The 27,016-nt window shown below is 41.0% G+C and overlaps 1 protein-coding gene across 2 annotated transcripts; it reads right to left on the bottom strand.

The window, feature by feature from the left end:
• Positions 1 to 3,218: 3,218 nt before the first annotated feature.
• Positions 3,219 to 22,450, bottom strand: rexo1 (REX1, RNA exonuclease 1 homolog). Of its 2 annotated transcripts, XM_061779529.1 has the most exons (16): positions 22,127 to 22,449; positions 17,805 to 19,582; positions 17,600 to 17,698; positions 16,591 to 16,804; positions 15,359 to 15,480; positions 14,507 to 14,644; positions 14,267 to 14,390; positions 14,008 to 14,133; positions 11,108 to 11,248; positions 9,768 to 9,881; positions 9,611 to 9,684; positions 9,398 to 9,508; positions 9,175 to 9,290; positions 8,929 to 9,067; positions 6,587 to 6,707; positions 3,219 to 4,170 (listed from the first exon to the last, which is right to left on the bottom strand). In XM_061779529.1, exons 1-16 carry the CDS (start codon positions 22,296 to 22,298, stop codon positions 4,082 to 4,084), a joined length of 3,678 nt encoding a protein of 1,225 aa, XP_061635513.1. In that variant the 5' UTR covers positions 22,299 to 22,449; the 3' UTR covers positions 3,219 to 4,081. The 2 variants fall into 2 exon arrangements, with proteins under 2 accessions (XP_061635513.1, XP_061635514.1); XM_061779530.1 differs by lacking the exons at positions 3,219 to 4,170; positions 6,587 to 6,707; positions 8,929 to 9,067; positions 9,175 to 9,290 and having other exon boundaries at positions 9,763 to 9,881; positions 22,127 to 22,450.
• Between the last annotated feature and the right edge of the window lie 4,566 nt (positions 22,451 to 27,016).

Raw genomic sequence — 27,016 nt, 5'->3', positions numbered from 1 at the left:
ACTTTTGCCATTATGGGTCCCTTTCAATGTAAAATTGCCAACGAATTGAGTATGGGGGAACCTGTGTCCTGCGGGCCATATACGATGTGCAAGAGCAATTGGTCCGGCCTGCCATGCAATTCTAAAAGTAAAACGCAAAAACATTTTTCCCACAAATATTAATAATATATGATAATAAACAATTGATAGATCATTGCATCCATCTATCCATCCATCAATTGTCTTTATCATTTCTATTTAGGGTCACAACTGCCTCACAGTCAAAAGGATCTGCGATCAAATCTCAGCTAGGGACTTGATGGATGCCTTTTCTCCTCATGTTTGTATGCAAAATATTTATTGCAGTTCTTGAATTGGCAAGGATCATATTGTGCAAGTGGTTGGAGTATTCTCACGATATATTATTACTCATTTATTCTTTAATGAATCAGTTGTTCCCAAATATATAGAACAACAATATTAGTCCATTGAAGTAATTCAAATGTTAAAAATCAACTTTCTGAGGCTCAATAATAAAATATTAGTTATAGTTCTTAATGCACTTGTCTAATAGAGTGCAGATGGGTATGAGGAGGGAGAAGGCGTGGTTATATGTTTTCTTTTTTGTTCTGCCATTTTTTTTTTTTTGTTAATGTCTCCTGTTTAACAAAAGCAAGGCCCCTTATGTCGCAGCTTTCTTTAATGAGTTATCAATAGTGGAAATTTATATTGACAAGCTCTGTCAAGAGGGGACCTTTGTAGTTGTCAGTTATCTGAATGGAAGGCCCCCTCGGACGGCGACTGGATCAATCGGCATGCGAAACACAATTGAGGGGCTTTTGGGAGGGCGATGTTGGTACAGGAACATGTGGGCCGGAGAGCGGGCGGAGGGGCTAAAGCGCCCGTCATGTGGGGAATCGATACGGCCGGCTGAACTTTGACCTGAGACGGAGTGGGAGAGCAGGCGATGGGTCAATGGGTCTTCTTAAGCCCCCAGGATCACGCTGTGAGCTCTGACACTGGGTATAACACACTCTGCACTTAGACTGACATTGACCACTATGTGTACACACGTACACACACACACCATTGTATGATTTTAGTTCAGCGCATGGATTCAGGCAAAATAATATTAATAAACACCAATGTCACGCATCAACTTGGTCAGATGCAAGTGATCTATTCTAATGGGTGTAATTCATCACATTCATCCCAGTAAAAATGTTTTTTCCCCCCTAACCTTGATACATATTACCTTCTAATTTACTCTGTGAGCTTTTTCAAGCCCAGAGATAGGAGAGCCCGCCTCAGAGATCCCAGACTCTGCTTCCGCATGGGAAGGCGTGTCGGTGGAATTGAGGAGGTCTTCGAAGTATTCTCCCCACTTGCTCACAAAGTCTCGAGTCGAGGTCAGCAGCGCCCTATCCCCACTATACACAGTGTTGATGGTGCACTGCTTGCCCCTCCTGAGATGCCAGAATTTCCTCAAAGCCGTCAGGAAGTCTTTCTCCATTTGCCTCAGCGACCAGCAAAGCCGCATTCCGCTTGGGCAGCCGGTACCCATCAGCTGCCTCAGGAGTCCCACAGTCCAAAAAGGCCCGATAGGACTCTTTCTTCAGCTTGACGCCATCCCTCACCATTGGTGTCCACCGCCTGTGTCGGGGGTTGCCGCCACAACAGGCACCGACCACCTTACGGCCACAGCTCCGGTCGGCCGCCTCGGCCATGGAGGCGCGGAGAACCGTCCAATCGGACTCGATGTCCCCCGTGTGGGTGAAATTCTGCCAGAGGTGGCAGTTGAAACTCCTTCTGACAGGGGATTCTGCCAGACGTTCCCAGCAGACCCTCACAATATGTTTGGGCCTGCCAGGTCGGACCGGGATCTTCCCCCACCATCGGAGCCTAATCACCACCAGGTGGTGATCCGTTGACAGCTCCGCCCCTCTCTTCACCCAAGTGTCCAAGACATGCGGCCCCAAGTCCGATGACACGACCACAAAGTCGGTCATCGAACTGCGGCCTAGGGTATCCTGGTGCCAAGTGCACATATGGACACCCTTATGCCTGAACATGGTGTTCGTTATGGACAATCCGTGATGAGGACAGAAGTCCAATAACAGAAGACCACTCGGGTTCTGATTGGGGGAGTCGTTCCTCCCAATCGGGCCCTTCCAGGTCTCACTGTCATTGCCCACGTGAGTATTGAAGCCCCCCAGCAGAACGATGGAGTCCCCAGTGGGAGCGTTCTCCAGCACTCCCTCCAAGGACTCCAAAAAGGTTGGGTACTCTGAACTGCTGTTTGTTGCATACACACAAACAACAGTCAGGACCCGTCCCCCCACCCGAAGGCGAAGGGAGGCTACCCTCTCGTCACAGAAGACGTTTTTCTTTTTCTTCTTTTTTATTTAATGCTGCCTTCTCCAATTTTATTGATTGGTCCACTTCCAAGCAACCTAAATAAATAAATATGACATGAATTTGCCACTTTCTGCATGTATACTGCTGCCTTCCAGCTTCACCCATTAAGGAGCAAAAAAAAATTTGAAATTGCTGATTAGAAGCACTAAATGACCTGATTCCACATTGTGATTGAGACATTTTTAATCTTATTTCAAATTTTCACGTTGTTTGTTCCATTTTTATTTTTTACTTTAAATAGTGCTCAGCAAAGTAATCCGAATAGTCAATCAGTAGTTACATTGCGACATTAGATAATGGAATAATGTTTAGTCAAGTGTTTCTTTGCTCGGACTCATGCAGTGATAATTAAGCTCTCCATCCCTCAGCATGGGGTCAATTTCGGAGCCTCCACATCAGCGTGTAAGAAATTATCACAGGGGAGAGAGAAAGGCGAGCATTGATAATGAAGACGACCCCTCTAAGCTGCTTTGCACCATACGTTTAAGAAATCCTCTGTAACAGTCAATACACACGAGGAAGGCCCCCTCCCTGTTACTGCAACATTGTGTCGCTATTGATCCCAGCTATCTGACTCTTTTCATACCTGGGCTCTCTGGCCCGGCCGGGGGAAATGCATCCTGACATGCGATGTGAGGAGCTTAATAGGCAAAGGATAGGCCTCTCACTCCCATTTATCACATCTGCTGGAGAAAGCAGGTTTACAGCCACTGCACCTGCTGTTCAGAAGACACACGGTCAGGATGGACATACTGCAAGACGTCCTGCACTGTACTTGGAGAGCGCTGTCACTAACCATTTCCACACAAAAAAAGACTGACCTCTTTCTACTAATACCCTTTTAATAGAAAAGATAAACAACCAGAAATACAGAAATAACAAAAAGAAACTGCATACAGCTTATTTACAGCATTCTGTGTGGTCATTATCAACATAACAACAGGGTACCTCATATAGACTGAATTGAATAGTGCCGCCAACTTAGAAATGCACGTTTGATGATATTCTATTTCATGCAGCGCACATGACTGATGTTACTGAAAAGTACAGTGATATATTGTAAATATATTACATGGTTTAGAGCAAACAATGTTTCCTTAATGTGATCAAGTATGATAAGGTCAGTCGCATTTTTGATATATGAACGTGATACAAATTAGCCTTGTACAAACAGAACATTGGTGCAAAGTGGAAAAATAGCAAGTGCATTTCCGTAGTAACGTTCCAACACATTGATGCACTTATGTATAACAAGGAATAAGTGACTTCCTTACCATTGGAAGTTAATGCATGTTAACACAGATGAAGAACTCACACTCGATGCACATCAAGAGCTTTCTTCTAGTGCAATGTAACCTGTCATATAGAAATTATAACAATCCTCCTGCTCCTGTGGACAACACAAGTCTTTTATTCTCCAATTGTAGTCGAGGCCTTGGGCGTTAAAACGGCTCAAAGAAACCCAACACACAAAATCACTTTGATTTACATACAAATGAGGACTGAATTATCAATACAAGTAACACTGATAATTAGGGCTCCTATTGCTCATCTCCATTGCGCACAAGAAGCCACAACAATATGTGCTGCTGGCCTGTTTACGCTCAAAACTGGGCTGAACAGTCGCAACATGTTCAAATGTCCTTCCTTGGCTTAATGCAAGGCCTGAAGGGGTGGCGTGAGGTCATCTCTTGACTTTGGCATCCTCCTTCAGCTTCCATATCATCAGTTCCATGCAGGCGGAGGCATCTTCGCTTGAGTCGTGGCCATCAACTGTAAATACACCCAGAAGAGAGAGCTACTGCTTTTAACCAGCTCGGAAAATGCCACAGAAACATGAATGAATTCAACGCTTAAGAAATTTAAGAACACGTCTTCCACTAATAGCTCATTTGTATTTTTTTTTCACCCCAAAGGCTGCACTTGTGACCTCTACTGGTAACAAGGAAGTAGAGCAGTCAGAATTCTGGCCTTTCAATTGGCGCAACAATATGCAATACCCAAATTATCCACATTATGAACACCTGCACAATCAAAGGGGATCCAATAGAAGAGCTGCATCAAAAAGAGGGATTCAATTAACAATGCATTTACTGTTGTAATTGAAGTTTGGAGAGGTGTACTGTACTGTAACATACATTTATAATGTTTTGGTTACCTTATTTAGTCGCAGAAGAGAGTGAAAATATTGGAAACTGCCATCGGTTCGATGCAGTGCAATTTGAAACCACCGAAATATACAACCACAAAAATAAACATAGGATTAAATGAATACCTACCTGACAGTGTCTGTTCAAACTAATCCTTATTATCTTTTTAAAAGCAGAATATTTAATACAGCTCCTGTAGCTCATCTTTTACTTAGTGTGGTAATGCATGTTTTACACATGCTACTTTTAACACTTCGGCTTTAATTTGATTTTTGATCATTCCTGATTGGCATGTCTGCTGCTGACATTTGGCATGTTTGCTCATGCTTAAGACACATCGGAGCGTTTTAGGATCAACAGTTTGTGCAATGGTGTATAATTAATAATAGAGGGAACTTAACGCATTCACTGCCATTGACGGCTGTTGAATTCAAATATCCATGTTAACACGAAGGACTGGCAGTGAATTAAGATGAGATGTCATTTTCCCAATATTTGTACACATGCTCCTTTTAACACTTTGGCTTTAATTAGATTTTTGATCATTCCTGATTGGCATGTCTGCTGCTGACATTTGGCATGTTTGCTCATGCTTAAGACACATCGGAGCGTTTTAGGATCAACAGTTTGTGCAATGGTGTATAATTAATAATAGAGGGAACTTAACGCATTCACTGCCATTGACGGCTGTTGAATTCAAATATCCATGTTAACACGAAGGACTGGCAGTGAATTAAGATGAGATGTCATTTTCCCAATATTTGTACACATGCTCCTTTTAACACTTCGGCTTTAATTCGATTTTTGATCATTCCTGATTGGCATGTCTGCTGCTGACATTTGGCATGTTTGCTCATGCTTAAGACGCATCAGAGCTTTTTAGGATCAACAGTTTGTGCCATGGTGTATAATTAATAATAGAGGGAACTTAACGCATTCACTGCCATTGACGGCTGTTGAATTCAAATATCCATGTTAACATGAAGGACTGGCAGTGAATTAAGATGAGTTGTCATTTGTCCAATATTTGTATGAAGGTAATATCTTTTCATAAAGGCACTAAAAAGCAACTGTTGCTGTATGCTATTCATCACACTAGAGGTCGAACGACTTAAGACTTTTTGTTGTTGACTATAATGTGATGAAAGTGTAGTCGATGAATTGATTACTACATCATTTATATAATTTTTCGGTACGATACAACAGTCCCCAACCTTTTTTGCACCATGGACCGGTTTCATGTAAAGACATTTTGATGGACCGGCAAAGAAACAAATATAATTATTAGCATACAACCCACTGATACGCTGAATGTAGTTATTGTAATTAGTAGGAGCCTTGTGGATATTTTCCTCTTCAATGAGCTGGCCCTTCTCATCTTGTGTTGTTACCTAGCACAGTATGTTGTAAGACAGCTCCAAAAAAAATGAGCAGTTGTGCTCATATACAATGGAAAGGTTTACATCAAAGAAAATTCATGTGTTAGAATGGCTGAAAGTCCAGCCCTAAATTCCATTGAGCATCTGTGAAAAGACTTAAATTGCTGTTCACAGATGCTCTAAAGCCAATCTGGCTGAGCTTGAGCTATTTTGCAAAGAAAAATGGGCAAAAGTTTCAGTGTCTAGATTTGCAAAGCTGGTGGAGACAAAAACCAAAAGACTTGTAGCTGTAATTGCAGTTAAAGGTGGCTCTGTAGTGACACACGGGCTGAATACAAATGCACGCCACATTTTTCAGATTTTTATTTGATTAAAATGTTTTAAAAAAACTATCATTTCCATTCTACTTTACAATTATGTACTACTTTGTGTTGGCTGATCACATAAATATTATATTATTATTATAAATATTTACGCTTGTGGTTGCAAGGTCGTACAATGTGAAAACATTTCAAGTGGTACGAATAATTTTTCAAGGCACTGTTAATGTTGGCTAATCCTTTTTATGAACAAAAATGGATGAGTAGTCAACAAACCCAGCATTATTAAACTCACGACTGTAAAACACAACTGCATTTAAGTCTGCACAACTTCTCTCACCGCTGTCCTGGATGATGCGTTTGAGGTAGTCGGCCATCAAGTTCCTCAAGGCACGTTTGTAGGGTAAACCAAGTCGGTGAGGGAAAACGATGGCTGTGTCTACCACGGAACTGTGAATGAGCTGAAATAGATGAAGGCAGAAACAGAGACTGACTGAATTATTAGCTAAATAAATAAATAAAAGTCATCGCAGCTTACTTTGGGTGAAAGGCAAACTATACCCTGGACTGGTTGCCAGTCAGTCACAGGGCACGTAGAGACAACTATTCACACTCACATTGTCACTGAGTGGGAACTGAAGTCAGGGAATGGTCCACTACCCGCCAGTGACATAGTTCTGTGTATAATGGCATCTAAATGGGGTAACATACTTCAATTCTCCTATTAATAAGTAAATTAAACTCTATACAGCTATCAATATGGCATGAACACTACATTATTCACATTATTGTTCGATCAGCAAACAAACATGCTCAACATTTAAACTGCATGTAAGAGTGCTATCATTGTCAAACTCAGTTAAAGAATAAAATTTGCTGGAAAATATGGGAGCCTTTACTGCATAATCAGGGGTGAGCTCACAATTATGTACAGTCCCCTCCAAAAACATTGGAACGGCAAGGTCAAGTCATTTGTTTTTGTTGTAAACTGAAGCTATTTGGGTTTCAGATCAAAAGATGTATATGAGACAAAAGTTCAGAATTAGAGCTTTTACTTTACATATTTTTTTACACCTAAATGTGTTAAACAACTCAGGACAGAGCACCTTTTGTTTGAAGCCACCCACTCTTTAAGTAAGCAAAAGTATTCAAACATGTGACGGATGGGTATTTCTAGTTGCTCAGGTGTTGCCTTTTAGATTGATTGCTTCAACAATAGTTTTTGCTTGTTTTTGGGTTTTCAGTTTTCACCTGTGAAAACTGCATTTGTTGTTAAGCAAACATGAAGACCAGAGAGTCTTTATTGATGATGTAACTCGGAATGGTAGCAGCAGAATGAATTCTGAAGTCTACAAAATTATTTTGTCTGGCAATTTACAGAAAAATGCATCCGAACTAATTGGGAGAAACTTCATCAATCAAGACAGTGACCCAAAACACACTGCCTACACACCAAAGGACTTCATCAGGGGGAAAAAGTCAAAGGTCTTAAAGCTTCTTTATACTCATGCGGGCGGGGACCGCGCTGACGTCACTGCGGCTATCACACGCGCAGTTTGCCTTTATACTCGCGCGCAACCCACGCGCGTTGTTTTGAAAATGTCCTGCAGTTCTCCTCCAAGTCGGGGGTGTCGCTCCGGCTGGTATTGGCTAAGACACCACAGGGTGGAGTTTCCTCTGCATTTTGTGGTAGCCGTTTTTACTTTCCTTTCCAGAACAAGGAACAAAGCAACAACAATGGGGACCGTGGAACAGTGTCTGCTAGAACAAATGGACCTAGATGACCAGATGATACGCTTAATTATACTGCAAAATCGATCAATAAGGCGGCGGCGTAGGTGTTATGTGGAACCAAGAGCAAAGCGGAGTACGTCATCACAGCATGTGACTAAAACGGACAAATCACGAGAGATGATCTCTGCGGCAATCTGCGCACGGCGACTATTTGTGGCGTGCGCGCAGCCCTATATGTCACTCACGTGATGTAATGCGGGCACGGTGGGCCGCGCGAGCACGTGAGTATAAAGAGGCCTTTAGAGTGGCCAAGTCAATAACCGGACCTTAACCCAATAGAGCATGCATTTTTACCTCCTGAAGAGGAGACTGAAAGGAGAAACCCCCAGAAACAAACAAGAACTGAAGAGGTTGCAGTTAAGGCCTGAAAAAGTATTTCAAATGAAGACTGCAACAGTTTGGTGAAGTCAGTGGGTCGCAGGCTTGATGCAGTTATTGCAAGTAAGAGTTATGCCACCAAATATTAAATGTTATTCACTTATTTTAAGTTAATGTGTCTGTTCCAATACTTTTGCTCACTTGAAAAGTGGGTGGCTTTAAACGAAAGGTGCTCTTTCCTGAATTGTTTAACACACAGATGTAAATACTATGAAATAAAAGCTGTAATTCTGAACTTCTGTCTCATATTCATCCATCCATCCATCCATTTTCTGAGCCGCTTCTCCTCACTAGGGTCGCGGGCGTGCTGGAGCCTATCCCAGCTGTCATCGGGCAGGAGGCGGGGTACACCCTGAACTGGTTGCCAGGCAATCGCAGGGCACATAGAAACAAACAACCATTCGCACTCACAGTCACACCTACGGGCAATTTAGAGTTGTCAATTAACCTAGCATGCATGTTTTTGGGATGTATAATATTTAAAAAAAAAATTAGGGGGTGTCCGTCTACCTTGAGAGCCAGGAGGTCACTCTCCAGGCTGTGTCCTACCAGGATGGACTCAGCACTGAACATACTGAGCAGCACGGCCTGAACATCTCTCAAGGTGATGGTGGCACCATCCAAGTCTTCTGCGGTCACACCGGAAAATCTGCCAATGAACAAAAAACACAATACTTCACAACACTGCTAACATTGGACAGATAATTATCAGAACTGCAGTACCAGCTATTTTCAGAATTTAGAGGACAAACATACCGTGTGTTGTAGTCAACCACTTTGCTCTCAGGTTTAACAAATGTGTCGTAGATAACTTTTAAGTCTGAGTTTATGACCGTTACTCGCGTCAGCTCCAGGCCTTGTTTGGTGTAACACTGGTTTCAAGGACACAAAACAAGTGAAAGAAAAATATCAGATGAGAACAACATGGCACTGTGTAGTTTGAGAAAAAAACATTTTTGAATTATTACATGTGACCTACCATCTCACAATCCAAGGCAAACACTCCTCCACTGCCATCTAGTGGGAGAGCTTTGCTGAAAGTTGTGACAAAGCCATCTAATGACTCTTTACGTCCATCTTGAACATGTTGCTGTGGAAATGTACAGGGTGGGGATTCATCAAATAAACGGAGCTTACACAATAAAAAATACACAAAAAGGCCATTTTAATTGGCTTGGATGTCGAAAGATACCTGGGCCATTTGGCAGCCTGGAGAGCCCACAGCCCCTAAGCAGCAGCTATACATGGTCTCCCAGCTTCCAGCCACTGTCACAAAAGGACAGAAGAGGCCAATGTAAACAAGAGTTTTCACCATTTCGAATGGTCGAATAACAAATACCGTACCTTACCTTTCTGCCTGCGCAAACGTCCCCAGTGAAAAGCACATTCCTCTTTGCGGAGACAGTTACCCTTAACGTTGACTTTATACTCAGCACCGCATCTGCAGCATATCTTAGTGAATGCTACAAACACAAAGAGTTAGTCACCTGAAAGAATATAGACAACAAGCACAGGAAAACCTGCCCATTGCACCTACAGGAAGTGATAATGGCATATGGAGCTATAACATCTTCCAGTCTTCTGGGGTGACTTTCTAAAATATGTTGGATCTTGCTTTGTGCAATAGGGCACAGTCAAGCTGACACAGAAAACAACCTTACCCAAACTGCATAGCTCTCGCTGTGGGATAAATATGGAGAGAGATTTTCCAAAACAAGTATCACTGAGACACAGCTAACGGAAAGACACACGCCACGACGCCATACGCCATCCCACCAGACCCCACCTCTTAAAGGTATGTCTAACACTGACATAAGAATAGTATTTTTCTATATATTTTATACTTGCAATTTGTTTGTGGGTTCAAATGTACCTTTACTGTACATTACACTGTGTTTAAAAAAGTGTTTTAAGAGTTGGTTTTAATGTTTCAATGTGCTAAAACGTGAGCCAGGGGTGAAGAATATGTTTTATATGGCCTCTCCATATTGCAGATTTTTACCTATCGTCAGTAGGTCTGGCAAGTATCCCAGTGATAAACAGGGCTTCACTGTATTCTTCAACATTGTTGTGTATTGTATCCTAATTAACTACCCTGGAAGAGAGAGATTATCCCTTTATGGTTGTCCTTATCTCATATCAGTTGAGCTTCATGGTCTAGGAATTCAAAACCTACCTCCCTAAAACTAATCTCCCACTCATTCGCACAGATGATTAACTTTGTTGAAATGGAACATAGAATACCAAAAGGGCTTCAGACTTATAGATCACATAAACGTCACACATAAAAAAAATAAACCAAGTGAATTGAATATAAAAGATTATAAATATTGAAAAAAAATATAAAAACATTATTATGACTATGCAAATAAAAAAAATAAAAATGACTCATTTACTCATTTATCCAAAATGCCAAGACGATGAAGAATTAACAACTAAGAACCCGTTAAGTTTAAGAGCCACAACCAGGAAAGTACATTTACATTGGATATATAAAGTCTACACAACCCTCATCAGATGCCATGTTTTTGTGATCTAAAAAAATTAGACCAAGATAAATCGGTTCAAAGCTTCTTTGACCATCAATGTGACCTATATAACCTGTACAATTCACTGGGAAAAAAAATGACACTCATTTATGATGAGTACTGTCATTGATGTGTGCATGTAAGCTTGGGTAGCTACTTACGGTCCATGATGACTTTCTTCTCTGGGAGGTTGTAAATAACAGCCTTCCCTATAGCGTTGGGGTTAATTCGAGGGTATCCATGCTCTTGCAGCTGCTCCTCTGTCATCAGATATGCCTTCAGCTTCTTATAAAGTGCAGCTCCTAAAGTGTGGCATAGCAAAACGTTCAAATAATTCAGAAAATGGACACCGATATAAGTGTAGAGCCAGAAGGGACACCCTTGGGTCTGACAGGTTAAAGCCCTGATTCTCAATCGGTTTGGGTTAAAGACCCATTCTGTGTGGGTTGCAGAACAAACAAATAGATTTAAGGTGCATTTCGATAGACAAGCAGTGGAAATAAGCAACATTTTTACTACAAATTTGGCAACCTATAAATAGTGTAAATATGACTCGGGGGTATTTAAAATGTAGATTTTTGTACATTGGGGATGAAAAAAAGACTCCAGTGTCAGTCTGTCTGTATTTGCAGTTTTTATTGCACTTACTTATAGTAAACACTATTTTCCTGTTTGACTCAACACATAGAAATATGTGAAATAAAATTTAGGCCTCTATTTTGGGCAGTCTTGATGTTTAATTTTATTGGATTTTATAAATTAAGCTGTCGTCTACTTTCTCCGTTTGTCCTCTGATTGCAGCAGCTTCAGTCTAAGTGAAGCCTTACAGTGGTGGGGGGAAAAAAGTATTTAGTCAGCCACCAATTGTGCAAGTTCTCCCACTTAAAAATGATGAGAGAGGCCTGTAATTTTCATCATAGGTATACCTCAAGTGAGACACAAATTGAGAAAAAAAGAATCCAGAAAATCAAAAATGTTTCAAGAATTGATGAGCAAATTATAGTGGAATATAAGTATTTGGTCAATAATAACAAAAGCTCATCTCAATACTTTGTGATATACCCTTTGTTGGCAATGACAGAGGTCACACATTTTCTGTAAGTCTTCACAAGCTTTTCACACACTATTGCTTGTATTTTGGCCCATTCCTCCATGCAGAACTCCTCTAGAGCATTGATGTTTTGAGGATATCGCTGGGCAACACAGACTTTCAACTCCCTCCAAAGATTTTCTATGGGGTTGAGATCTGGAAACTGGCTAGGCCACTCCAGGACCTTGAAATGCTTCTTACGAAGTCACTCCTTCGTTGCCGGGCCGGTTAGTTTGGGGTCATTGTCATGCTGAAAGACCAGCCACGTTTCATCTTCAATGCCCTCTTCAATGATGGAAGGAGGTTTTCACTCAAAATCTCACGATACATGGCCCCATTCGTTCTTTCCTTTACACAGATCAGTCGTCCTGGTCCCTTTGCAGAAAAACAGCCCCAAAGCATGATGTTTCCACCCCCATGCAGTAGGTATGGTGTTCTTTGGATTCAACTCAGCCTTCTTTCTCCTCCAAACACGACAAGTTGAGTTTTTACCAAAAAGTTCTATTTTGATTTCATCTGACTATATGACATTCTCCCAATCCTCTTCTGGATCATCCAAATGCTCTCTTGCAAACTTCAGACGGGCCTGGACATGTACTGGTTTAAGCAGGGGGACACGTCTGGCACTGCAGGTTTTGAGAACCTGGCGGCGTACTGTGTTACTGATGGTAGCCTTTGTTACTTTGGTCCCAGCTGTCTGCAGGTCATTCACTAGGTCCCCACGTGTGGTTCTGGGATTTTTGCTCACCGTTCTTGTCATCATTTTGACCCCACGGGATGAGATCTTGCGTGGAGCCCCAGATCGAGGGAGATTATCAGTGGTCTTGTATGTCTTCCATTTTCTAATAATTGCTCCCACAGTTGATTTCTTCAAACCAAACTGCTTACCTACTGCAGATTGAGTCTTCCCAGCCTGGTGCAGGTCTACAACTTTGTTTCTGGTGTCCTTTGACAGCTCTTTGGTCTTGGCCATAGTGGAGTTTGGAGTGTGACTGTTTGGGGTTGTGGACAGGTGTCTTTTATACTGATGACGAGTTCAAACAGGTGCCATTTTATACAGGTAACGAGTGGAGGACAGAGGAGCCTCTTAAAGAAGAAGTCACAGGTCTGTGAGAGCCAGAAATCTTGCTTGTCTGTAGGTGACCAAATACTTATTTTCCACCATAATTTGCTAATAAATTCTTTAAAAATCAGACAATGTGATTTTCTGGATTTTTTTTTTCATTTTGTCTCTCATAGGAGAGGTATATCTATGATGAAAATTACAGGCCTCTCTCATCTTTTTAAGTGGGAGAACTTCCACAATTGGTGGCTGACTACATACTTTTTTGCTCCACTGTATTTTGGTCATTGACTCTACTCCTCAGTTCCTTAATATAGTGAAATGCACTATTTATGTTATTTTAAAAACATAATTTTCTTGGTTTCACTTAAAGGTCTATTTCGCCTAAACCAAAGGTTTACATGATTTACAAGGATTACTCTGTCAAAATGTTCTCTTATGTTATATTATAAGGCAGGTATTTATCTGTAAATCCTAAATTAAGTAGTCAGGAATGGAGGACGATCTTTTTTATTTAAAGGGGCCTTATCACGAAAAATTGGCCTTATAATGAATAGCCTGTCCTGTTTACAAATACTGTAGTCTATGGAAAACCTGCTCACCTATTAAGTGTGAAATTAATCCATCAAGTAAATGTTTTTTTTTTCTTCCCCCATTTCTGAAAATGTGTCTGTGCGGAAGCCATTCTGCCTTTCAGCCCCACTCTCACATAAGTCTGGCCGCCGGCCTACAATGTCTGCAACGCTATCATGCAGAGAGGCACTACTATAAAGACACACACAATGTTATTAAGACAACTAGGATATGTAGGAAATTGTGGGGGGGGGAAATAAACAATGTCTCTTTTAAAGAAAGGGGGGGGGGGTGGAGGCATTCTGCTGCATTCAATTAAAAACAAAAACCCTCACCATTGAGTTTCTCTTCTAGCTGTTTACCCATCCGATTGACAGTAAAACTGGTCGTAGCTGCAAGACGGCCTCCAAGAACTTCTTCATGCGACTGTGCTTTCCGGGAAGGAGGTAAACCAGCCTCCTCTGTAAGGCAACATGGATATAGAAGCAAGCGGTATAAACAGTGATATATATATTCCTTGCATAATAATTATGATATATTCAGTACGTTACATGGCGTATTAGTGTACATTAAAGTATGACTGTGCTGACATACTGATGACAGGCGAGAAGCTGAAGGTGCTCTTGTTGCGGAGCTTTTTGAGCGTGTTGACGGCTACATTGAGATAGATTTTCTTGGTGTTACTCCGCTCATACACCAGCTTTTCCTCATCAAGGCCCTGACAAGGAAAAAAACCTTTCAACTGACAAACTCTGGCAGGAAAACATTGTCATTAAAACATGACACTACTAAACCAAATGAAAGAGCAGCTTAAGAGTCTCAAGACATTCCTACCATCTGGAAGGCAACATCCTCTGAAGGGCAGAATTTGATGCACTCTTCTATGAAAATGTTGAGGTAGCGTTGGCGAATAATAGTCGGGATTTTAGCCCCAAATTCAACGGGGATGATGGGACGCTTCATCGAAGAACTCTGATCAAATCGGAACACAGGGAGTGGACTGGCATTAGATCACATTTTACACACAAAATAAACCTTCTTAAGCCTTATTTTTCACCACCTGATATTAGTGTTTCTACTGTTCAAAGTTGTTAAATAACTTAGCTATATCACCTAGGCTGGATTCACACTGCATTGTTCAAGTGACACAATCGCAATTTTATGCTCTCACGTAGCACAATGCATTCTGGCAGCGTAAATCGGGAAAAACGCATGGAATCGAAATTTCTTTTCATCGAAATCAGGCTTCTTTCAATTGTGGGTAAAAATCCAATCCGTATCAGATATCTGCCAATACGAGTGCTACGTAAAGGCGCAGATTAGCTAGACCCAGTGAAATCATAGACATATTCGATTGATAACGTATATACGTTATTTCATGAGTTGTTCTGGCAGTGTAAACACAGCCGGATGTGTAACTTGAAACGTACATGGAAACAGTCAAAAAGATTTGATATAGGCATTACATCGGAATTGAGCTCTTTGACCTGCAGTGTAAATCCAGCCTTACTTACATGCTGCCTCACAAACAGTGGTACCATACCTGATATGGCTCAACTGTACCATATGGTAGAAAAGTGACTGTAGTGAGGCTGTCTGATTGCAGTTGTCAAAGTTATACTGACATGTACAGGATTTCCAATAATATTGAGTGAGTAATTATATGACATTCTAGATGTTAAATACCTTCATGGTGGGTGTGTGAGCCACTCGTTTTTGTGCAACGGTGGACGTGGTCTTTGATAAGATACCAGCTGTGGTTTGGGTCCTAACAGGCAGGCTACCAGCTGGTTTATTATCTGAAGAACCTGCCCAAATATTCAGAGCAACAAACTTTAGAAACAGTCATAATAGCATCATCAAAGATTTCTCTCGTGTTTAATTTGAATGCTATAAATATAACATACAGGAGGACTGCTTAACCTTTATGTTTAACTAAAGAATTTTCCAAGTTGAATCTGGAAATGACAATATTTTCAATATAGTAACGTCAATGTCCAAAATGATTCATACTCTCTCTCAAAACAGACACCAACGTTCTATATTTACAGTTGATTAGAGTATTATGCTTAAGGTATCATGACCCTTAGAATGGTGCAATATATCGTGTTCTGGCAAAAATTTTCACGGGCCGCATTGTAGGTATGGTTTCCCCCATAGGGCCGTTAAGACGGTTAAACCATATAAATGTTTCATCGCCTCATCATAGTATTACACCGACACAACAAATTGATGGATAACTAGTTTTGAAAGCAGAAGGATAATAGTTTGTTCACCTATTGTTCAAAAAAATGCTTGCAATAGCTCAACGTTACCATTTATTACATGACGATGTGAATTTTTGGTATAGATTTTAGGAAGAACCATCGAAGTTGAGGCAAAATATTCGCTTTTGCGGGCCACATAAAATGATGTGGTGGGCTTGATGTAGCCCCGGGGCCTTGAGTTTGATACCTGTGCGCTACACTAATAATTTGTTTAGTACGTACAACTGCACATTAATAAGATCCATTAACAAATAATGCTTACCAGTAGTTTGGCCAGAGAGGTATTTAAATAAGTCTAGAATATTTATTTACTGACAGGTGTTTTTAATATTTTGTCCTTCTAGGGAGAATAAATGATCATTTTAAAAACACACAAAACAAGTGTAGTTGTCCTACTACAAAACTGCAAACTGCAATCATGATAATGCCATAGACATAATCATGTTACAACAACAAAAAATATGATATTGTCAAACAAAAGTTATTGTTGCAAATGTTACATTATTGAGGCAGCTCTTGCATTGAACCTCCTTGTGCTCACGTACCTAATGATATGAAGACTATAGGGGGAGAGCACTGGTCCTTTTTCACAAATTTACCAACAACAGACTTAAATGATAATTACTGAAACAACCTGTGACTGAATCATACTTGTCTTTGAGGATATGGTCAATGGGTTGGGACGGTGTGCAATCCTCTTCCTTTCTCCTGAAGAGCTGGGGCTAGGTGTCCTCTGTGACGGTGTTTTGACTGAAGCAGCAAGCTGAGCACCTTGCTGCTGCGCCATCTGCATGCGCTGATAGCAAACCTCCTGAGCTGTGGGTCTTCTGTATGGCCGGACCACATTCTTTGAAGGTACATCAGTCTGAAAAAAGGAAAACAAGTTCATTCCAAAGAAACTCCCAGTTGATGATGCAAAAAATATATAGATTCAATATCCTAAATAGGTTCAGGTTGGAACTGTGGCCAGATTGAGTTGAATCACTTTTAGGTTCGTGTGTCTACTCAATTACTGTCAAATTAATCTATAAAAAAGCCACGTTACATTTGAAAGGATTGTACATTTTCCAACATAAATGAGTGAATCCGCTTTGAAAAGTAGTTTTTTAAAATAATCTTATGAAAACAAAGCTGTATTTTTCCAAGAGACATTCAGAATATTATGATATTAAATTCAAAGTATAACAAGGGCAGAAAGTTATTTTAACAAGTGAATTTAAGAAATACAACTTTATTCTCATAATATTACGCCTTTTATTCTGGAAAAAATGCCCTTGTTTTTAAAAATAGGACTTCATTCTGACAAAAGTTCTTTGTTTCTTGCAAAAAATAGGACTTATATACTGTAAAAATATGCCGTTTGTCCTAAAAAAAAATATATATATAGTCATGCAGAGTCATGTGATGATCATTCACAATCATATAAGAGCTTTTAAGTGGTCCAAAGCTAAGATATGGGTGAGTACTTAGTTTATGTTTGTTTTATTAGTTTTAAACGATAGTTATACTCATAATTTATTGCAATTTATTTTGTGGAACCCCAAACTACGGCCCGCTGTTTGGGAACATCTGGCTAAAACTGTGCTGAATTTCTCTGCCCTGTGATGACGCTTGTAAAGTCACATGATTGGGAAAGAGATGGAGGATGAGGTCAACTTACATTTCCTTTGGCAACAAAGTGTGAGACTCTCTTCTTCTGACCAGGGAAGAGAGTGGTTAAAGTGCTCTCAGTGTTATCATCCTCTGAATCTCTGGAGGGCTGACAGCACACACACAACATAAACACGTGACACTAACCGTTGGACCAAAATAATTATAAGACCAAATGTTGTAGATGAACAACAATGAAAAGGTAAAAGTGCTACCTGCTTAGCTTGCCTTCCCTTGTTTTCCTTCTTGACATCCTTCGATTCATTGAAGATCCGCAAACACTCCTCCATGGGATCTGTGTCGAAGTTCAACTCATCCTGGAAAATCGACAGGTCCAATGTGGCGTCTTTATCTATGCCTCTCCCCTCCGCAGCTCTATCATCGTCATCCTCAGAGGAAGACAGAGTCAGCTCTGAGGCTTTCCTCTTATTTAGTCCTCCCCTCTTCAGAGCGTCAGCACATTTCCTCACAGGTACTTCTTCCAGCTCGTCATCGCTATCATCCACCACTATCGGTTCTGCCTCCTCTGCGCTCTCGTCCCCAAAAAGGTCAGCGTGACTCAGACTCAGAGTTCTTTGTTTCTGCTCCAGGCTTTTCATGCTTTTAGGGCCGATGCTGTGTTTCGTTTTACCTTTGCTGATAGCGGAACTAACTTTGCTCGTAGCGCTGGTGCTAGTTGAGCTTCTTTTGTTAAGTTTCTTTCCATCCTTGTCTCTTTTACTAACATCCAGTTGACCGTTTTTATGTTTCCCCTCCTTCTGCTTGCTTTGCTCCTTGTCTGATGTCTTGGACTTCCTGCTTTCTTCTGCATGGATCTCTGTGTCCTTATGTCGTTCGCCGGAGTTTGTTTTTGAATTAATCTTTCTATCACCTCTCTTGTGCTCTTTATTAACTTTATCCGTAGTCTTAACCTTAACAGTGTTCTTTCTATCATCGTTCTTCCCATGACTTTTGTTTTCCTTTTTTGTAGAGTCCTGGTGAGACTTCTTGAGTGACTCTTTCCCCTTTTCCTTGATACTTTTTCTGATAAGAGATGTTTGGCCTACTTTTGCCTTCTCAGACTTGTCAATTTTTACTTTCTTTTTCTCTTGACCGATCTTTTGCTGTAAACGTTCCCGTGTCTCTAAGTCCTCCTTATTACTCTGTGGCAGCGCTTGTAGAGTATCCTTAGCTCTTTCTTTCCTCTCCTTCTCCACATTGTCTCCAACTTTTGTTACACTGTTGGCTTTTCTCTGCTGGAGACTACTCAGCGAAGTGGGTCTGTACTCGGTTCCAGAGCTCTCCCCGTCAGAGTCAGAGAATGTGTACTTGTTTGTGTCCACGCGCTGCTGCTCTACTTTTTTCACAAATGGGACAACGGCATCATCTGATATAGGGAGTCTATGTGTCTTTTTAACCTCCTCACTAATATTGCACATGCTGCCATCCCACTTGCGCTTTACTGCAATCCCTGCAGAGTAGTTGGAGAGTGGGTCATATTCCATGTCTGTAGATGGCCTCGAAGTATCCACAGTGTATTTACACGTTGAGGAAGATGTTGTGGTTGAGTACTTTGGACTTGGGGGAGGAGTGGGGACTCTTTGTGTGTGTATTCGAGATGGATTCTTTTTTAATGAAGTGGGCACATACTCCATGCAATTGCTATTGCTTCCCCGACTGTCTGAATCCAAAGTGTACTTGCTGCAACTGGGGGTGGGGTTATATCCTCCTGATGTCATTTGATAACTGCCAGGATCATAGGCCAAGTGTTTCACTGCTGCTTGACCTTTAACACCATCAGAGGAAGACACACTTGTTCTTCCAATGGGACTATACGGTTCGTCCCCAATCCGAGACAGCTTCTTCTTCTCCCTTTCCACTTCATTGCGGACCTCCTCGATGGCCTTGTTGACAATCTCCAGAGCACCGGTGATGTCTCCTGAGGGAGGTGATGTTCCATTCTGATGCTCTTGAGGCCTCACAACTTCTGGTTTGAAGGGGTCATAACCTTGTTCTGCGGGAAGACAATATAGGCACTCTTAGAATCCAACACAACAGACTAGCAGAACATCCACATTAATTTGTAATAGATACAACTCTCAGATTCAGCTTCATGGTGAACATTAGGTTCACTAAAAAAAAGTATTCTTTTAAACCAGAAGCAGTGACCGACATTTACAACCTAAATTCTATTTTTTTTTTTTTTTTTTGCTGCACTGCTTCCAGTATGTGTATGTGGATGTTAAGAGTTTTTGTCCAATCATATTTCAGCCTCTATGTGCTGCTATGTCCACCAGGAGTGCTTGACAATTTAACTTAAACTATATTAGCAATGGGACTTTTCTCTTTGATCAATCAAATTTCAAATTCGCCTCACAGGGCCAGCTAACTGGTTCACAATAACGTCAGCATTTTTCCATCCTCTGAGTGGTTGCTCAGAGCAAGCCAAGTCCGACTAGCAAAACACATCTGTAGCGATCTGCACACGTTAATAATCAGTATATTTGGTGAGTATAATGTATTTTTTATTAAAATGTAAAATGTTTTTGTCAGGTTATTGGATATTGATTCTGAAATACTTCAGATGATGTATGTGGCACAGTTTTGTGCTGTTATATTGCGTGCTATAGTATTGATGGTTTCTATAATTGTGACGTAATTGTGGTGGTATTAAGAGGTGCATTATGTCGGGTAATAAAAAAGTGGTTGTCCCCATTCAAGGCCCATGTGCCAAATGCGCAGCCTGCCTCTGCATAGAACAGAATGCCTACTTTGTTATTGCAATGCAGTTTCACAACATTTCATAGAAAATGTTTAAAATGTAGGCTTGTGTGTCTAACATACACTAACATAATTATCTATTATGGACACAGCTCAGTCCCTTGCCTTGCCTCATCTTTTCCAAGACAAAATGTTGCAAAATGTCATTGGGTAGCAAAACCTCTGCGACACATGCACTAGTACAATACACCTTTGTGTCTTGGAAATGAATTGTATGTAACTAAAACTATCATGGCAGTGTAGCGTTCAAATTCATATATTTCACTTGCATTTCGTTCGTTAACAGCTAAAAACGTTGTAAAGAGATTCCGTAGACAAGTGTTGAGAAGTTGCTCGTGCTACGGTTCATTAGCGCTCTTCCAAACGTGTCCTCAAAGCCAAATGTTTACCCAGCAGTATCTTGGCCCTATGCCTGTCAATTTTTCAAAGACGATATATTTTCCCAAAAACTATAACGATAAACGATAATAGTTGTTTGCCTCGGAAATCATGAAAAACATGGCCCCTCCTTATTATTATTTTATTTTTTGCTTTTAAATTATTATTATTAATATTACTGTTATTCTAATTTCCTCGTTTTTCGATTACATTTTTTTTTTTACTCTGTGATATGGATCACTGTGGTTCTGAAATAAAGAATAAACAGCTGCAAGACTAGCCTATCGGTTTAGAAGCCCAAACCGAATTAAAATGCTCCATATAAACACCTCAATCGGAATAAAAAGGCCGAATCTGAATGGAATTTCATTCTGTTTCACAGGGGTGGAAAATTCCTTTTGGCAAACCGATCAGAAGTACATTTTCGCCATGTAGATGTCATTCAGCTGTCTGCGCATGCTTCGTCTCGACCCAAACGCACAGTGACGTAATCTTTTACGCTTGGCGATTGCGTAAATATGGCGACTCCCGACGTAACTCGTGTGAGATCTTGTTTTTAACTAAAGTTGTTTTTATCAAGCGTTTTTTCTTATTTTATTTTTTTTAAATAAAACTATAAAAACAATCCCAACTACTGTGCTGTTCACGACGACGTGTGCTTGTCTCACGACTGTTCCGATTAAATGTAAACACATCATGTATACACCCGATCGGAATAGACACGTCACATGTAAACAGTTGACCAGAGATCTTCAACCGGAATCATTTAAATGGGAATGACAAAAAAAAAAAAGTCTCCATGCAAACCCGGCTACTGTGTGGTTGGTTGGTTCGCTGAACACGAGCCCTTCACCTGTCAATTAAATATACGTTGACATTCGCTGTAGTCAACTACTGGCTAAATTACGTGTGCCTCTGAGGTTATGCTTAATAAACAGTTACGTTCCCGTGTTTGTGTTAATTGGGGACTAGCACACAAAACAAATCGGAGAGGCGCTGACTTTAGCTCCTTAACTCGCTCGCTCGCAGCTGGGCTAGCGTACACAACAGTTAACTTTCCCTTAGGTGTCTCTGTTGTTGTGTGTTGCGCTGCGCTGTACACGGAGCAAAGCTGTGGAGTACTGGACGGAGCCAACACCGGCAAGAATGTACCAGTCCGCCGTCGTTCACTGAGCCCACTAGCGGCTAATGACACACCCGTCCAACTCCGTCGGCTCACTGCGTGAACCGCACGCCGGCTCACCACAACAATGACCATTTATCGAGTCCGGAAAAACTAGCGTTGTCCATTTGATTTATCGAACGATAAGTGAAGAAAGAAATAATCGTGACAGGCCTACTTGGCCCTAAACCTCAGCCGATACGAAAGATTACTACTACTACTACTACTACTAGTCACCTTTTTGGGCGGCGTGGAGCTTTTTAGTTTCTACTGCAGCTCCGTAGGTCTGCCGTCTGTGCCTGAAGTGACAGTAGGGTCTGTTGCACCCATTGCCGCTGCCTTTGCCCTCAGTGTTTTCCGTGTAAAATGGACAGTCGAGCCCCCGGAAGAAGCCGGTTGATCTCAGCATTATCCCCAGATACTCCTCTCATGCCCCCGCCAATCTCATCGGGCCGTTTCCGCTCATTCGTGGGCGATATAACAAAGCTTGAATGAGTGCTAGGACAATAACAACGTCCCTACGGCGCCATGTTGGATCGGTGGCGGAAATTAAAATCTCGCGTCACCTCTCGCGTGTTTGTGTGACGTCACGCAGTGTCACGCCCTCACTGGCCGACCGGGAAAAACTACAACTTCGTCATGGAGGTTTTGGTGAGATCACGGAACGGAGCTTTCTTTAGCTTCAGTGTTGCAAGCCAGCAACAGTGAAGAAGCTATTATTTCAGCCCAAACCGCGTTCTTATGAAGTTTCTTTCCCTTCTATACAATTGAAGCTGAAATCTTTCATTTGAAACTCTTAGCCTTATTTATACAAAAAAACAAAAAAACAAAAAAAAACTGAATTTCCAACAGAGTCCACAATATGGCATTTACCTAACCGAACAAACACGTGTAATGTTGATGGTCTATATTGGAAGAAAAACAACAACAGGAAGGTTAAATAACCAACACTTGTTTCAACAAATTTATTTCACAGGAGTTGGAAGTCCTCTGCTCGTCTGGGGAAGTGTGTAGAATATTATGCAGTTACTGCAGTGACCTTTATTTTACACGACTCACAAAAAGTTAGGAATATTAATCTTTCAGGGCGAACTTAAAAAATGCCTCGACATTCTCACTGCACATGTCCAACAGTCCACCATTTCAGTAGGCACTTTTTGAACTACTTGCCGTTCTCCAATACAGAGCAGCGACTTCTATGACTTTCTGGTGACTCCTCAAGTCTCTCCAGCCGTTGACACGAAAAACTAAAGCCTCCTATACTGTTGCCCAATGGTCTTAACGCAGTGTCGTGACAAAATGTGATCAGCGCGATGAAGAGCATTACTTAAATACCAATCGAACGAGGAAATGCATCGGTCAATTCACGGATGAAACAGCTGCCGAGAATTTCACAGTTCAGCGCCTTCACTGGGGAGAAGGGAGGGAAAAAGAAAGTCCTTTGAATTAACATAATTCCACCCTGTACATGAGTCGCACATGATTAAAATGGGTTACATAATTTGTTATTTCCAAAGAGGGTAAAATTACAGTTTGTCATATTTTAGTAAATTGTGCAAATTATCAGTTGCACATGATTAGAATGTGTTAAACTAGCCATTACTTTCAAAGAAAAGAGGGGGATATTAGGTCAGTTTACAACATTTGCATGTGCAACGTACTGAAAAAGAAGTAGAAGTGTACAAACGAGTTGTCCCGTATGGCTGGTCCAGAGGACAAGTTTAAACAAAACAAATGTTATCAAATCCCCTGCATGCGATACCTACCTGCCGCTCACTTTGAAAGCTCATGCTGAACTATGTGCGGCAGTGCGGGTTTTTGTGCCTTTTCCACTCACATGGATCTAATTAGGAACACTTTAATGAGCTCATTAGCCACAGCTTTGTTGGGTGTGTCCTGTGATACACACACTATGCCTTTTTCTGGAAAGGAGCAGACAAAATCCCATTCACCCACAAAAGTGTATTCAAAGTACATGTGCTACATTTTAATTTTATATTTACAAATACCATCGGCGACTATTTCAAATCTTTATTATACTGTACTGCTGTGTAAGGCCCATCGGGCCTTCACAATATCAAGAGCGCTGTAACCGTTCGTAACCTCGAAACGTCGTGTGTCGGCCCGCCGCACGACGGACTCATAATAGTTTAGGTGTGAAACTAAAAAGGTCCGCAAGAGGGCGCCAGTCACTACAGTACAGATCCGTGGCGCTCAGTCACGCCCCATGAAGGCTGTACAAAAGTCACACCGCTCTTCCATCACTTGATTCCTTCCTGCCTTCCTTGTTACATTTGCTATGCCCGAAAACACGTAAATGCAATGATCTGGGTTTCTGAGTTACCAACTTACTTTTATATAACTTTTCAATATGCAGTATGGTAACCTTCCGATTGGACATTTGGTCTTATTTATGGTTAAAATTCAATATGATTGATACAATAAATAGGTAGTTAAGTTTCTCAACCTTGCCTTTGGAAAGATGCACTTCTGTTTGTGTAATCGTGCTGCAGCTCAGTTTCGAGGTGTTTGCAATCTTCTTTTAGACTAATAATCGTGATAATTGTAAGCTTAATGTAAAGCAACATTCCATTTTTTGCCATTAGGTGCCATATTGAACTTCCAGTCACCAGTATGAGAAAGTGTCAAAGCGATAACCCCAAATATAACACATCTGCATTTGTTCCCAGGCACGTGCACTAATAGTCCCCTAGTGGTACTCCAGTACCAGTGCTATTGCCCTGGATGAGAAAAGTGCCCTTTCCTCTGGAGCCCATTTGTTCTTCATTCATCAGTATTTAGGAAATAAAAAATAGCCTCACTGTCATCAATTTCCCCCAAAATGTGTTTTGATATCAGACAGGTATTTATATAATCCTTGTGAGAATAGTACCACACAAACCTTTCCTTGCCCTCCACCACTTCTCACTCATGCGGTGCTGAGCGGAGCATCCGCCGACAGGCCAAGTCGTCGGCTGCAGTTACTCAGACAGGCAGGTAAGCAGACACATGAAGTGAAGAAGACGTAAGATTGTAATCACGTGGACTCAATAGCCGGTACTTGCCAGAAATTCCTGCAGCTCCTTCAATGTTGCTGTGGGCCTCTTGGCTGCCTCCCTGACATATTTTCTTCTTCCCCCCCCCCCCAATTTTGGAGGGATGTCTAGTTCTTTGTAATGTCACTGATGCGCCATATTTTCTCCACTTGATGATGACTGTCTTTACTGTGTTCTGTGGTATATTTAAAGACTGAGAAATTATTTCCCCTGACTGTTACCTCTGAACAATGAGATCCCTCTGATGCTGTGCTAGCTTACAGCACAAGCATGGCTTGTAAAAAATGCCAGAAAAAGCCTACAAGAATAGCAGAACTTCATTTGGGGTTAATCAGAGGCTCTTTAAATCGATGATGGCAGGTGTATGCTGACCCCTATTTATCATGAGTATCAATGTGATTGGTTAATTTTGAACACAGGCACATTCCAGTTAGAAGAGGGTGTGCATATTTGTGCAGCCACATTATTTCAGTAAATTTTTACATCCCCACTCTAATTAAAAGATTTCGTGTTTGATACCGTCGAGTTGTACACGGTATATATATCACAGTAATGCTGGAAAAAAAAGTTTGGAGATCATTTATCTTTGTCTCATTTATTTTGATCACAAAAACCTAGCATTTGAACAGAGGTGTGTAGATGTTTTACAGCCGCTGAAGCGTCCCTTTGTCGCCTTTTTAAATAGCTTTGTTGACTGTGTTAACAGGCACGTGCCTGCCTGCTCATTCACAGCTAAGAGCTTGTAACAATAAGAAGTCACAGGATATGCGCAAAGAAAATGACTAATTGGGCCAAATTTGGACATTTTCACTTTGGTTACCAGTGGTTCAGACATGAATGGCTGTGTTGTTATTTTGAGGGGACAGTCGATTTACTCTACTCACTTTTGTGAGATAGTTTATGTAAACAGCATTCCATATTTCTCTTTTTTGATAGCTTGTTTTAACCACATAAAGACAACTAATGGTAGCATTGTCTCAGCAAGTAATTTCCTACCTGCAGGAAGTACATGGCGATAGCTCTTGCAGCAGGTTTCATCAGTCTTGTACATTTGGGCCCGCCTGTGGAAAACCCCACAGTGGCACTCGGCTGGCTGACGCAAAGTGGAACCACATGTCACATTTCATTGAGTGACAGGACAAGTGAGCTGGTATTTCCCTACAGCCAAGGACATAGCTCAGTGTGTGACTGATAAGATGATTTACTGCAAACAATCAGATGTCATGGCCTCACCTCAGCCTTGGTCAAAAGATAATGAAACAAATTTTAATATTTCCAGCCAACACCTTTAAACTTTGCAGAACTCAATGAGCACAATTATTAAGACATCACACAGACATTTTTTAAAAGCATTTTATTGCCTTTTTTGTTTTTTTAGAAAAACAATACAAAATTCTGGAACAATGTTTTAAGTGTTGCCTTGAGTGAACTGCAATCATTCACATGGTACAGTAAAGTGCTTATCTTAAATCAAAATTGTTTTGTACTTTAAGGATGTATTTATTCCAAACGTCTTCCCCCAAGAGCATCAAGGTGGTGCTAAAGTCAGGCATTGGCTCATAAGCCTCAGCTCAAGGACTGTTCTTCCACCACAGGCATAATTGTTTACCTCACACTTAAGGACTTCGATTAGGAAGGCTTTAATCAGTGTTGCTGGATTGTAAATTATTTGCCTTTGGACTACATTCAAATTATGGGAAGGGTTGACACTGTCCGCTTAGATTACTTCCTTACGACAAAATGACAAACATAAAAAGTGAGAGGCTTAGAATAGAACTTTCTCCCCATAAGACAGTCTTAAAACTGCCATTTCACAAAAAAAGTAGAAATGATCATGACCAAGAACTCTTATTATACCAGTTAGGAGCTCGAGTGTGGCCCTTTGTGTGCGCGCATGATTGCAAGTATCAAACTTATCTCGAAGGAGACAAAAAAAATAAAAATAAAAACAAATACTGAACTGTAGTAGGCTTTTTAAACCCCCCAAAAGATTGCCTTAATCATCAGATTAATGCATTGAGATTTAGCATAGTTTCCCAAATAGAGAAGAAACAGCTGCATATACAAATTC

Source organism: Phyllopteryx taeniolatus, chromosome 7, assembly GCF_024500385.1.
Source record: "Phyllopteryx taeniolatus isolate TA_2022b chromosome 7, UOR_Ptae_1.2, whole genome shotgun sequence".
NCBI classification, from domain to species: domain Eukaryota; kingdom Metazoa; phylum Chordata; class Actinopteri; order Syngnathiformes; family Syngnathidae; genus Phyllopteryx; species Phyllopteryx taeniolatus.
Note: the sequence above shows the minus strand (reverse complement) of the source record. Positions and strands in the feature narration are given on the sequence as shown.

Coding starts and splice junctions, on each gene's coding strand:
- rexo1 (XM_061779529.1), bottom strand. CDS start 22,298: ATGCTGAGATCAACCGGCTTCTTCCGGGGGCTCGACTGTCCATTTTAC. Junction 14,134..14,266: donor CAGCTTCTCGCCTGTCATCA/GTATGTCAGCAC, acceptor GTTGCCTTACAG/AGGAGGCTGGTTTACCTCCT. Junction 9,882..11,107: donor GAAGAAAGTCATCATGGACC/GTAAGTAGCTAC, acceptor TTGTGTTTGTAG/CATTCACTAAGATATGCTGC.